The sequence below is a fragment of the Salvelinus alpinus genome, chromosome 26 (assembly GCF_045679555.1).
Source record: "Salvelinus alpinus chromosome 26, SLU_Salpinus.1, whole genome shotgun sequence".
In the NCBI taxonomy this organism is placed as follows: domain Eukaryota; kingdom Metazoa; phylum Chordata; class Actinopteri; order Salmoniformes; family Salmonidae; genus Salvelinus; species Salvelinus alpinus.
The window spans coordinates 16,671,638-16,685,392 of NC_092111.1; the positions used below are offsets into that span (position 1 = coordinate 16,671,638).

Below are 13,755 nucleotides of genomic sequence, written 5' to 3' on the forward strand. Positions count from 1 at the left end.
TACAACATTAACAATGTCTACACTGTGTTTCTGATCAATTTTATGTTATTTTAATGGACAAAAAATGTGCTTTTCTTTCAAAAACATGGACATTTCTAAGTGACCCCAAACTGTTGAACGGTAATGTGTATATATATAGTTTTTAAAGTCATTTTTCCCATATGGGCTCATTATCATGCTCTCCGTAGATCCAGGGTGGCGTCCATCAGCACTCTGTGAAAGTCCATTACTTTGACCGCCTTCTCATGAGGAATGTGTCTGGCACGGCAACTTGTCAGACTCCCATCTCCACCTCTCCTACCTCTGTTCCACCAACATTGTGGCTGCCCCAAGTCACCTGTGGGAAAACAGACATGACTGTTAAACTACCTGCTGGAATGCTGATAGATGTGAAGGTGCTTGGTAAGAACTGATAATTAATGTTCCCACGGAATTAACTGCAGTTATTTGATGTCTATACTAATCTGAGGACATGTTTCACATATTGGAGCAATGGATTGATAAAAAGGCTGTGCCTTACTACAACTTACCAGACTGAACTACAATGTCATGTTAAATCCTTTATTTTAAAAAGTTGGCTCTGATATTGATTGATATGCTGTTTTTCAGGTCCAGAGGCGTTGTTGCACGTTCATGATGGATACATTGTAACTCAGTGGAAAAGTCTCAATGCCTTGATTGTCAAAGTTTCCCAATCAAATGTGGAGGTAAGAAAGTCCTGGGGTGTCATTTATCAGTGTTGCATAGAAACTGATTTTTAAAAATGATCATGCTCTGAAATGTAAATATTAGATTGTCTGAAAATGGACTAAAATGCACATATGATTCTTTGTTGCAATGGTTGAACATTATAGACGTAAAAATAAATACAATTTAACTTGTGCTGGTGATTGCAGTTGCTCTTAACTGATTTCCTCTTCCACAGTATGGCAGTCTCTCGCTTCAACTGGTGTATCAGAACTCTGCTGGAGAGTTGTCCACCACCACGGTATCCTGTTTCCCTCAACCTTTCAACTCAAGAAATGTAGAAGAACCCTTTGGGGATTTATGGGGATTCCCAAATATTCCCACTGCACCCTATATGATTGATCAGACCCCAGTCATCACCAATGTTCCTTCAACATCTGCAGCATCCACCCCACTAGGAGCATTTTGCTTGTGGGGCTTCCCATTCATTCCTACTGGAGCTTTTATTCCTTGTAAAGAATCAACAACTCCAGCCACTACAACTGCCGCAACAACAACTCCAACCACTACGACTGCGACCACAACTGCTGCCACTACGGCAGCCGCTGCCACAACAACTGCAGCTGCCACTATGACAGCTGCTGGCACATCAACTGCAGCCGCCACAACGACAGCCCCTTCCACCACAAGTGCAGCCGCCACTACGTCTGCGTCCACAAGTGCAGCCGCCACTACAACAGCCGCTGCCACAACAACTGCAGCTATCCCTACGAAAGCAGCTGCCACCACAGCAACAGCAGCCACCACCACAACTGTAGCCGCCACTACGACTACAGCAGCCACCACAAATCAGGCTGGTACCACAAGAGCAGCAGCTACCACAACAACAACTGCTGCCACCACGACGACAGCCGCTGCCACCACTACTGCAGCCCCTGCCACCATAACTGCACCTGCCCCTACGACAACAGCCGCTTCCACCACAGCTGCAGCTGCCACTATGACGACAGCTGGTGCCACCACAACTGCAGCTGACACCACAACTGCAGCTGACACCACTACAACAGCCCCTGCCACCACAACTGGAGACACCACTAAGACAACCCATTCCACGAAAGCTTTAGCCGCTACCAGAACAGCAGCCACTAAAACCACAAGTGCAGCCGCTACATCAACTGCAGCTGCCACTATGATAACAGCCTCTGCCACTACAACTGCAGCTGCCACTATAACAACAGCTGCTACCGCCACAACTAAAGACACCACTAAGACAAACCCTGCTACCACTACTGCAGCCCCTGTCACCCTAACTGTAGACGCCACGTCGACAACCCCTGCTACCACAACTGGAGACACCACTAAGACAACCCATGACACCACAACTTTAGCCGCTACCACAACAGCAGCCACAGCAACCACAAATGCAGCTGCTACCACAACTGCAGCTGCCACTATGACGACAGCCGCTGCAACCACAACTGCAGCTGCCACCACAACAACAGCCGCTGCCACCACTACTGCAGCCCCTGCCACCATAACTAAGGATGCCACTACGACAGCCCCTGCCACCACAACTGGAGACACCACTAAGACAACTCATGCCACCACTACTTCAGCCTCTACCAACACAGCAGCCACTGCAATCACAAGTGTAGCTGCTACCACAACTGCAGCTGCAATAACGACAGACCCTGCCACCACAAATGCAGATGCCACTACGACTCCTACCACAACTACAGCTTCCACTACGACAGCCTCTGCCACCATAGCAACAGCAGTCACCAGCACAACTGTGGCTGCCACTACAACTACAGCAGCCACTACAACAGCAGTCGCTGCCACCACAACTCCAGCTGGTACCACAAGAGCAGCAGCTGCAACCACAACTGCATTTGCCACCACTACGACTGCTACCACAACAGCAGCTGCCACCACGACGACAGCCGCTGCCACCACAACTGCAGCTGCCACCACGACAACAGCCGCTGCCACCACTACTGCAGCCCCTGCCACCATAACGAAGGATGCCACTACGACAGCCCCTGCCACCACAACTGGAGACACCACTAAGACAACTCATGCCACCACAACCTTAGCCGCTACCAACACAGCAGCCACTGCAATCACAAGTGCAGCTGCTACCACAACTGCAGCGGCAGTAACGACAGACCCTGCCACCACAAATGCAGATGCCACTACGACTCCTACCACAACTGCAGCTTCCACTACGACAGCCTCTGCCACCATAGCAACAGCAGCCGCCACCACAACTGGAGACACCACTACAACTACAGCAGCCACCACAACTCCAGCTGGTACCACAAGAGCAGCAGCTGCAACCACAACTGTAGCCGCTACCAGAACAGCAGCCACTGCAACCACAAGTGCAGCTGCCACCACAACTGCAGCTGCCACTACGATAACAGCCGCTACCACCACAACTGCAGACACCACTAAGACAACCCCTGCCACCACGACAGCAGCCGCTGCCACCACTACTGCAGCCCCTGCCACCGTAACTAAGGACGCCACTACGACAGCCCCTGCCACCACAACTGGAGACACCACTAAGACAACTCATGCCACCACAACTTTAGCCGCTACCAACACAGCAGCCACTACAATCACAAGTGCAGCTGCTACCACAACTGCAGCGGCAGTAACGACAGACCCTGCCACCATAGCAACAGCAGCCGCCACCACAACTGGAGCTGCCACTACAACTACAGCAGCCACTACAACAGTAGCAACTGCCACCACAACTCCAGCTGCAATAACGACAGACCCTGCCACCACAAATGCAGATGCCACTACGACAACTACAGCTTCCACTACGACAGCCTCTGCCACCATAGCAACAGCAGTCACCAGCACAACTGTGGCTGCCACTACAACTACAGCAGCCACTACAACAGCAGTCGCTGCCACCACAACTCCAGCTGGTACCACAAGAGCAGCAGCTGCAACCACAACTGCATTTGCCACCACTACGACTGCTACCACAACAGCAGCTGCCACCACGACGACAGCCGCTGCCACCACAACTGCAGCTGCCACCACGACAACAGTCGCTGCCACCACTACTGCAGCCCCTGCCACCATAACGAAGGATGCCACTATGACAGCCCCTGCCACCACAACTGGAGACACCACTAAGACAACTCATGCCACCACAACTTTAGCCGCTACCAACACAGCAGCCACTGCAATCACAAGTGCAGCTGCTACCACAACTGCAGCGGCAGTAACGACAGACCCTGCCACCACAAATGCAGATGCCACTACGACTCCTACCACAACTGCAGCTTCCACTACGACAGCCTCTGCCACCATAGCAACAGCAGCCGCCACCACAACTGGAGACACCACTACAACTACAGCAGCCACCACAACTCCAGCTGGTACCACAAGAGCAGCAGCTGCAACCACAACTGTAGCCGCTACCAGAACAGCAGCCACTGCAACCACAAGTGCAGCTGCCACCACAAGAGCAGCAGCTGCAACCACAACTGCATTTGCCACCACTACGACTGCTACCACAACAGCAGCTGCCACCACGACGACAGCCGCTGCCACCACAACTGCAGCTGCCACCACGACAAAAGTCGCTGCCACCACTACTGCAGCCCCTGCCACCATAACGAAGGATGCCACTACGACAGCCCCTGCCACCACAACTGGAGACACCACTAAGACAACTCATGCCACCACAACTTTAGCCGCTACCAACACAGCAGCCACTGCAATCACAAGTGCAGCTGCTACCACAACTGCAGCGGCAGTAACGACAGACCCTGCCACCACAAATGCAGATGCCACTACGACTCCTACCACAACTGCAGCTTCCACTACGACAGCCTCTGCCACCATAGCAACAGCAGCCGCCACCACAACTGGAGACACCACTACAACTACAGCAGCCACCACAACTCCAGCTGGTACCACAAGAACAGCAGCTGCAACCACAACTGTAGCCGCTACCAGAACAGCAGCCACTGCAACCACAAGTGCAGCTGCCACCACAACTGCAGCTGCCACTACGATAACAGCCGCTACCACCACAACTGCAGACACCACTAAGACAACCCCTGCCACCACGACAGCAGCCGCTGCCACCACTACTGCAGCCCCTGCCACCGTAACTAAGGACGCCACTACGACAGCCCCTGCCACCACAACTGGAGACACCACTAAGACAACTCATGCCACCACAACTTTAGCCGCTACCAACACAGCAGCCACTACAATCACAAGTGCAGCTGCTACCACAACTGCAGCGGCAGTAACGACAGACCCTGCCACCACAAATGCAGATGCCACTACGACTCCTACCACAACTGCAGCTTCCACCACGACAGCCTCTGCCACCATAGCAACAGCAGCCGCCACCACAACTGGAGCTGCCACTACAACTACAGCAGCCACTACAACAGTAGCAACTGCCACCACAACTCCAGCTGGTACCACAAGAGCAGCAGCTGCAACCACAACTGTAGCCGCTACCAGAACAGCAGCCACTGCAACCACAAGTGCAGCTGCCACCACAACTGCAGCTGCCACTACGATAACAGCCGCTACCACCACAACTGCAGACACCACTAAGACAACCCCTGCCACCACGACAGCAGCCGCTGCCACCACTACTGCAGCCCCTGCCACCGTAACTAAGGACGCCACTACGACAGCCCCTGCCACCACAACTGGAGACACCACTAAGACAACTCATGCCACCGCAACTTTAGCCGCTACCAACACAGCAGCCACTGCAACCATAAGTGCAGCTGATACCACAACAGCAGCTGCAATAACGACAGACCCTGCCACCACAACTGGAGACACCACTAAGACAACTCATGCCACCGCAACTTTAGCCGCTACCAACACAGCAGCCACTGCAACCATAAGTGCAGCTGCCACCACAAATGCAGACGCCACTACGATTCCTACCACAACTGCAGCTTCCACTACGACAGCCCCTGCCACCATAGCAACAGCAGTCACCAGCACAACTGTAGATGCCACTACAACTACAGCAGCCACTACAACAGCAGCCGCTGCCACCACAACTTCAGCTGGTACCACAAGAGTAGCATCTGCAACCACAACTCCATTTGCCACCACTATGACTGCCACCACAACTGCAGCCGCCACCACCACGACAGCCGCTGCCACCACAACTGCAGCTGCCACCACGACGACAGCCGCTGCCACCACTACTGCAGCCCCTGCCACCATAACTGCAGACGTCCCTACGACAGCCCCTGCCACCACAACTGCAGCCACATATACGACAGCCCCTGCCACCACAGCAACAGCAGCAGCCACCACAACTGTAGCCGCCACTACAACTACAGCAGCCACTACAACAGTAGCAATTGCCACCACAACTCCAGCTGGTACCACAAGAGCAGCAGCTACAACCACAACTGCAGCCGCAATGACGACAGTCATGGGCACCACAACAACAGCTGCCACTACCACAACACCTCCTGCCACCACAACTTTAGCCGCTACCAGAACAGCAGCCACTGCAACCACAAGTGCAGCTGCTACATCAACTGCAGCTGCCACTATGATAACAGCTTCTGCCACTACAACTGCAGCTGCCACTATAACAACAGCTGCTACCGCCACAACTAAAGACACCAATAAGTCAACCCCTGCAACCACAAATTTAGCCACTACAAGAACAGCAGCAACTGCAACCACAAGTGCAGCTGCCAGTACAACTGCAGCTGCCACTACGACAACAACCCCTGTCACCATGACAGCAGCCACTGCCACCACTACTGCAGCCCCTGCCACCATAACTGTAGACGCCTCTACGACAGCCCCTGCCACCATAACTGGAGACAACACTAAGACAACCCATGACACCACAACATTAGCCACTACCACAACAGCAGCCACAGCAACCACAAATACAGCTGCTACCACAACTGCAGCTGCCACTTTGACGACAGCCGCTGCAACCACAACTGCAGCTGCCACCACAACAACAGCCGCTGCCACCACTACTGCAGCCCCTGCCACTATAACTAAGGATGCCACTACGACAGCCCCTGCCACCACAACTGGAGACACCACTAAGACAACTCATGCCACCACTACTTCAGCCTCTACCAACACAGCAGCCACTGCAATCACAAGTGTAGCTGCTACCACAACTGCAGCTGCAATAACGACAGACCCTGCCACCACAAATGCAGCCCCTGCCACCATAACTGTAGACGCCTCTACGACAGCCCCTGCCACCATAACTGGAGACAACACTAAGACAACCCATGCCACCACAACTTTAGCCGCTATCACAACAGCAGCCACTGCAACCACAACTGCAGCTGCCACCACAACTGCAGCTGCCACTACGATAACAGCCGCTACCACCACAACTGCAGACACCACTAAGACAACACCTGCCACCACGACAGCAGGCGCTGCCACCACTACTGCAGCCCCTGCCACCGTAACTAAAGACGCCACTACGACAGCCCCTGCCACCACAACTGGAGACACCACTAAGACAACTCATGCCACCACAACTTTAGCCGCTACCAACACAGCAGCCACTGCAATCACAAGTGCAGCTGCTACCACAACTGCAGCGGCAGTAACGACAGACCCTGCCACCACAAATGCAGATGCCACTACGACTCCTACCACAACTGCAGCTTCCACTACGACAGCCTCTGCCACCATAGCAACAGCAGCCGCCACCACAACTGGAGACACCACTACAACTACAGCAGCCACTACAACAGTAGCAACTGCCACCACAACTCCAGCTGGTACCACAAGAGCAGCAGCTGCAACCACAACTGCATTTGCCACCACTACGACTGCTACCACAACAGCAGCTGCCACCACGACGACAGCCGCTGCCACCACAACTGCAGCTGCCACCACGACAACAGCCGCTGCCACCACTACTGCAGCCCCTGCCACCATAACTAAGGATGCCACTACGACAGCCCCTGCCACCACAACTGGAGACACCACTAAGACAACTCATGCCACCACAACTTTAGCCGCTACCAACACAGCAGCCACTGCAATCACAAGTGCAGCTGCTACCACAACTGCAGCGGCAGTAACGACAGACCCTGCCACCACAAATGCAGATGCCACTACGACTCCTACCACAACTGCAGCTTCCACTACGACAGCCTCTGCCACCATAGCAACAGCAGCCGCCACCACAACTGGAGACACCACTACAACTACAGCAGCCACTACAACAGTAGCAACTGCCACCACAACTCCAGCTGGTACCACAAGAGCAGCAGCTGCAACCACAACTGTAGCCGCTACCAGAACAGCAGCCACTGCAACCACAAGTGCAGCTGCCACCACAACTGCAGCTGCCACTACGATAACAGCCGCTACCACCACAACTGCAGACACCACTAAGACAACCCCTGCCACCACGACAGCAGCCGCTGCCACCAGTACTGCAGCCCCTGCCACCGTAACTAAAGACGCCACTACGACAGCCCCTGCCACCACAACTGGAGACACCACTAAGACAACTCATGCCACCACTACTTCAGCCTCTACCAACACAGCAGCCACTGCAATCACAAGTGCAGCTGCTACCACAACTGCAGCTGCAATAACGACAGACCCTGCCACCACAAATGCAGATGCCACTACGACTCCTACCACAACTACAGCTTCCACTACGACAGCCTCTGCCACCATAGCAACAGCATTCACCAGCACAACTGTGGCTGCCACTACAACTACAGCAGCCTCTACAACAGCAGTCGCTGCCACCACAACTCCAGCTGGTACCACAAGAGCAGCAGCTGCAACCACAACTGCATTTGCCACCACTACGACTGCTACCACAACAGCAGCTGCCACCACGACGACAGCCGCTCCCACCACAACTGCAGCTGCCACCACGACAACAGCCGCTGCCACCACTACTGCAGCCCCTGCCACCATAACGAAGGATGCCACTACGACAGCCCCTGCCACCACAACTGGAGACACCACTAAGACAACTCATGCCACCACAACTTTAGCCGCTACCAACACAGCAGCCACTGCAATCACAAGTGCAGCTGCTACCACAACTGCAGCGGCAGTAACGACAGACACTGCCACCACAAATGCAGATGCCACTACGACTCCTACCACAACTGCAGCTTCCACTACGACAGCCTCTACCACCATAGCGACAGCAGCCGCCACCACAACTGGAGACACCACTACAACTACAGCAGCCACTACAACAGTAGCAACTGCCACCACAACTCCAGCTGGTACCACAAGAGCAGCAGCTGCAACCACAACTGTAGCCGCTACCAGAACAGCAGCCACTGCAACCACAAGTGCAGCTGCCACCACAACTGCAGCTGCCACTACGATAACAGCCGCTACCACCACAACTGCAGACACCACTAAGACAACCCCTGCCACCACGACAGCAGGCGCTGCCACCACTACTGCAGCCCCTGCCACCGTAACTAAAGACGCCACTACGACAGCCCCTGCCACCACAACTGGAGACACCACTAAGACAACTCATGCCACCACAACTTTAGCCGCTACCAACACAGCAGCCACTGCAATCACAAGTGCAGCTGCTACCACAACTGCAGCGGCAGTAACGACAGACCCTGCCACCACAAATGCAGATGCCACTACGACTCCTACCACAACTGCAGCTTCCACTACGAAAGCCTCTGCCACCATAGCAACAGCAGCCGCCACCACAACTGGAGACACCACTACAACTACAGCAGCCACTACAACAGTAGCAACTGCCACCACAACTCCAGCTGGTACCACAAGAGCAGCAGCTGCAACCACAACTGTAGCCGCTACCAGAACAGCAGCCACTGCAACCACAAGTGCAGCTGCCACCACAACTGCAGCTGCCACTACGATAACAGCCGCTACCACCACAACTGCAGACACCACTAAGACAACCCCTGCCACCACGACAGCAGGCGCTGCCACCACTACTGCAGCCCCTGCCACCGTAACTAAAGACGCCACTACGACAGCCCCTGCCACCACAACTGGAGACACCACTAAGACAACTCATGCCACCACAACTTTAGCCGCTACCAACACAGCAGCCACTGCAATCACAAGTGCAGCTGCTACCACAAGTGCAGCGGCAGTAACGACAGACCCTGCCACCACAAATGCAGATGCCACTACGACTCCTACCACAACTGCAGCTTCCACTACGACAGCCTCTGCCACCATAGCAACAGCAGCCGCCACCACAACTGGAGACACCACTACAACTACAGCAGCCACTACAACAGTAGCAACTGCCACCACAACTCCAGCTGGTACCACAAGAGCAGCAGCTGCAACCACAACTGTAGCCGCTACCAGAACAGCAGCCACTGCAACCACAAGTGCAGCTGCCACCAAAACTGCAGCTGCCACTACGATAACAGCCGCTACCACCACAACTGCAGACACCACTAAGACAACCCCTGCCACCACGACAGCAGCCGCTGCCACCACTACTGCAGCCCCTTCCACCGTAACTAAGGACGCCACTACGACAGCCCCTGCCCCCACAACTGGAGACACCACTAAGACAACTCATGCCACCGCAACTTTAGCCGCTACCAACACAGCAGCCACTGCAACCATAAGTGCAGCTGCCACCACAAATGCAGACGCCACTACGATTCCTACCACAACTGCAGCTTCCACTACGACAGCCCCTGCTACCATAGCAACAGTAGTCACCAGCACAACTGTAGATGCCACTACAACTACAGCAGCCACTACAACAGCAGCCGCTGCCACCACAACTTCAGCTGGTACCACAAGAGTAGCATCTGCAACCACAACTCCATTTGCCACCACTATGACTGCCACCACAACTGCAGCCGCCACCACCACGACAGCCGCTGCCACCACAACTGCAGCTGCCACCACGACGACAGCCGCTGCCACCACTACTGCAGCCCCTGCCACCATAACTGCAGACGTCCCTACGACAGCCCCTGCCACCACAACTGCAGCCACATATACGACAGCCCCTGCCACCACAGCAGCAGCCACCACAACTGTAGCCGCCACTACAACTACAGCAGCCACTACAACAGTAGCAATTGCCACCACAACTCCAGCTGGTACCACAAGAGCAGCAGCTGCAACCACAACTGCAGCCGCAATGACGACAGTCATGGGCACCACAACAACAGCTGCCACTACCACAACACCTCCTGCCACCACAACTTTAGCCGCTACCAGAACAGCAGCCACAAGTGCAGCTGCTACATCAACTGCAGCTGCCACTATGATAACAGCCTCTGCCACTACCACTGCAGCTGCCACTATAACAACAGCTGCTACCGCCACTACTGCAGCCCCTGCCACCATAACTAAGGATGCCACTACGACAGCCCCTGCCACCACAACTGGAGACACCACTAAGACAACTCATGCCACCACTACTTCAGCCTCTACCAACACAGCAGCCACTGCAATCACAAGTGTAGCTGCTACCACAACTGCAGCTGCAATAACGACAGACCCTGCCACCACAAATGCAGATGCCACTACGACTCCTACCACAACTACAGCTTCCACTACGACAGCCTCTGCCACCATAGCAACAGCAGTCACCAGCACAACTGTGGCTGCCACTACAACTACAGCAGCCACTACAACAGCAGTCGCTGCCACCACAACTCCAGCTGGTACCACAAGAGCAGCAGCTGCAACCACAACTGCATTTGCCACCACTACGACTGCTACCACAACAGCAGCTGCCACCACGACGACAGCCGCTGCCACCACAACTGCAGCTGCCACCACGACAACAGCCGCTGCCACCACTACTGCAGCCCCTGCCACCATAACGAAGGATGCCACTACGACAGCCCCTGCCACCACAACTGGAGACACCACTAAGACAACTCATGCCACCACAACCTTAGCCGCTACCAACACAGCAGCCGCTGCAATCACAAGTGCAGCTGCTACCACAACTGCAGCGGCAGTAACGACAGACCCTGCCACCACAAATGCAGATGCCACTACGACTCCTACCACAACTGCAGCTTCCACTACGACAGCCTCTGCCACCATAGCAACAGCAGCCGCCACCACAACTGGAGACACCACTACAACTACAGCAGCCACCACAACTCCAGCTGGTACCACAAGAGCAGCAGCTGCAACCACAACTGTAGCCGCTACCAGAACAGCAGCCACTGCAACCACAAGTGCAGCTGCCACCACAACTGCAGCTGCCACTACGATAACAGCCGCTACCACCACAACTGCAGACACCACTAAGACAACCCCTGCCACCACGACAGCAGCCGCTGCCACCACTACTGCAGCCCCTGCCACCGTAACTAAGGACGCCACTACGACAGCCCCTGCCACCACAACTGGAGACACCACTAAGACAACTCATGCCACCACAACTTTAGCCGCTACCAACACAGCAGCCACTACAATCACAAGTGCAGCTGCTACCACAACTGCAGCGGCAGTAACGACAGACCCTGCCACCATAGCAACAGCAGCCGCCACCACAACTGGAGCTGCCACTACAACTACAGCAGCCACTACAACAGTAGCAACTGCCACCACAACTCCAGCTGCAATAACGACAGACCCTGCCACCACAAATGCAGATGCCACTACGACAACTACAGCTTCCACTACGACAGCCTCTGCCACCATAGCAACAGCAGTCACCAGCACAACTGTGAGACTGCCACTACAACTACAGCAGCCACTACAACAGCAGTCGACTGCCACCACAACTCCAGCTGGTACCACAAGAGCAGCAGCTGCAACCACAACTGCAGTTGCTACCAGAACAGCAGCCACTGCAACCACAAGTGCAGCTGCCACCACAACAGCAGCTGCCACCACGACGACAGCCGCTGCCACCACAACTCAGACACCACTAAGACAACCCCTGCCACCACGACAACAGTCGCTGCCACCACTACTGCAGCCCCTGCCACCATAACGAAGGATGCCACTATGACAGCCCCTGCCACCACAACTGGAGACACCACTAAGACAACTCATGCCACCACAACTTTAGCCGCTACCAACACAGCAGCCACTGCAATCACAAGTGCAGCTGCTACCACAACTGCAGCGGCAGTAACGACAGACCCTGCCACCACAAATGCAGATGCCACTACGACTCCTACCACAACTGCAGCTTCCACTACGACAGCCTCTGCCACCATAGCAACAGCAGCCGCCACCACAACTGGAGACACCACTACAACTACAGCAGCCACCACAACTCCAGCTGGTACCACAAGAGCAGCAGCTGCAACCACAACTGTAGCCGCTACCAGAACAGCAGCCACTGCAACCACAAGTGCAGCTGCCACCACAACTGCAGCTGCCACTACGATAACAGCCGCTACCACCACAACTGCAGACACCACTAAGACAACCCCTGCCACCACGACAGCAGCCGCTGCCACCACTACTGCAGCCCCTGCCACCGTAACTAAGGACGCCACTACGACAGCCCCTGCCACCACAACTGGAGACACCACTAAGACAACTCATGCCACCACAACTTTAGCCGCTACCAACACAGCAGCCACTACAATCACAAGTGCAGCTGCTACCACAACTGCAGCGGCAGTAACGACAGACCCTGCCACCACAAATGCAGATGCCACTACGACTCCTACCACAACTGCAGCTTCCACTACGACAGCCTCTGCCACCATAGCAACAGCAGCCGCCACCACAACTGGAGACACCACTACAACTACAGCAGCCACCACAACTCCAGCTGGTACCACAAGAGCAGCAGCTGCAACCACAACTGTAGCCGCTACCAGAACAGCAGCCACTGCAACCACAAGTGCAGCTGCCACCACAAGAGCAGCAGCTGCAACCACAACTGCATTTGCCACCACTACGACTGCTACCACAACAGCAGCTGCCACCACGACGACAGCCGCTGCCACCACAACTGCAGCTGCCACCACGACAACAGTCGCTGCCACCACTACTGCAGCCCCTGCCACCATAACTGAAGGACGCCACTACGACAGCCCCTGCCACCACAACTGGAGACACCACTAA

At 54.9% G+C, this 13,755-nt stretch overlaps 2 protein-coding genes across 2 annotated transcripts; both read left to right on the forward strand.

Moving 5' to 3' along the window:
- Positions 1-1,876: 1,876 nt before the first annotated feature.
- LOC139554327 (ice-structuring glycoprotein-like) lies at positions 1,877-6,327 on the forward strand. The gene is made up of 2 exons (XM_071367084.1): positions 1,877-5,462; positions 5,534-6,327. Exons 1-2 carry the CDS (start codon positions 1,877-1,879, stop codon positions 6,325-6,327), a joined length of 4,380 nt encoding a protein of 1,459 aa, XP_071223185.1.
- A 124-nt stretch (positions 6,328-6,451) lies between these two features.
- Positions 6,452-13,755, forward strand: LOC139554328 (pneumococcal serine-rich repeat protein-like). Its single transcript, XM_071367085.1, has 5 exons — positions 6,452-10,201; positions 10,318-10,937; positions 11,226-11,372; positions 11,613-11,900; positions 12,114-13,755. Exons 1-5 carry the CDS (start codon positions 6,452-6,454, stop codon positions 13,753-13,755), a joined length of 6,447 nt encoding a protein of 2,148 aa, XP_071223186.1.

What these genes read in the sequence shown, in the direction of transcription:
- LOC139554327 (XM_071367084.1), top strand. Translation starts at nt 1,877, where the DNA reads ATGATAACAGCCTCTGCCACTACAACTGCAGCTGCCACTATAACAACA. An exon ending in AGCAGCCACTGCAACCATAA is followed by an intron (nt 5,463 to 5,533) that starts GTGCAGCTGATA and finishes GACACCACTAAG; the next exon opens with ACAACTCATGCCACCGCAAC.
- LOC139554328 (XM_071367085.1), top strand. Translation starts at nt 6,452, where the DNA reads ATGACAGCAGCCACTGCCACCACTACTGCAGCCCCTGCCACCATAACT. An exon ending in TACCAGAACAGCAGCCACAA is followed by an intron (nt 10,938 to 11,225) that starts GTGCAGCTGCTA and finishes CCACAAATGCAG; the next exon opens with ATGCCACTACGACTCCTACC. An exon ending in AGCAGCCACTGCAACCACAA is followed by an intron (nt 11,901 to 12,113) that starts GTGCAGCTGCCA and finishes CCACAACTTTAG; the next exon opens with CCGCTACCAACACAGCAGCC.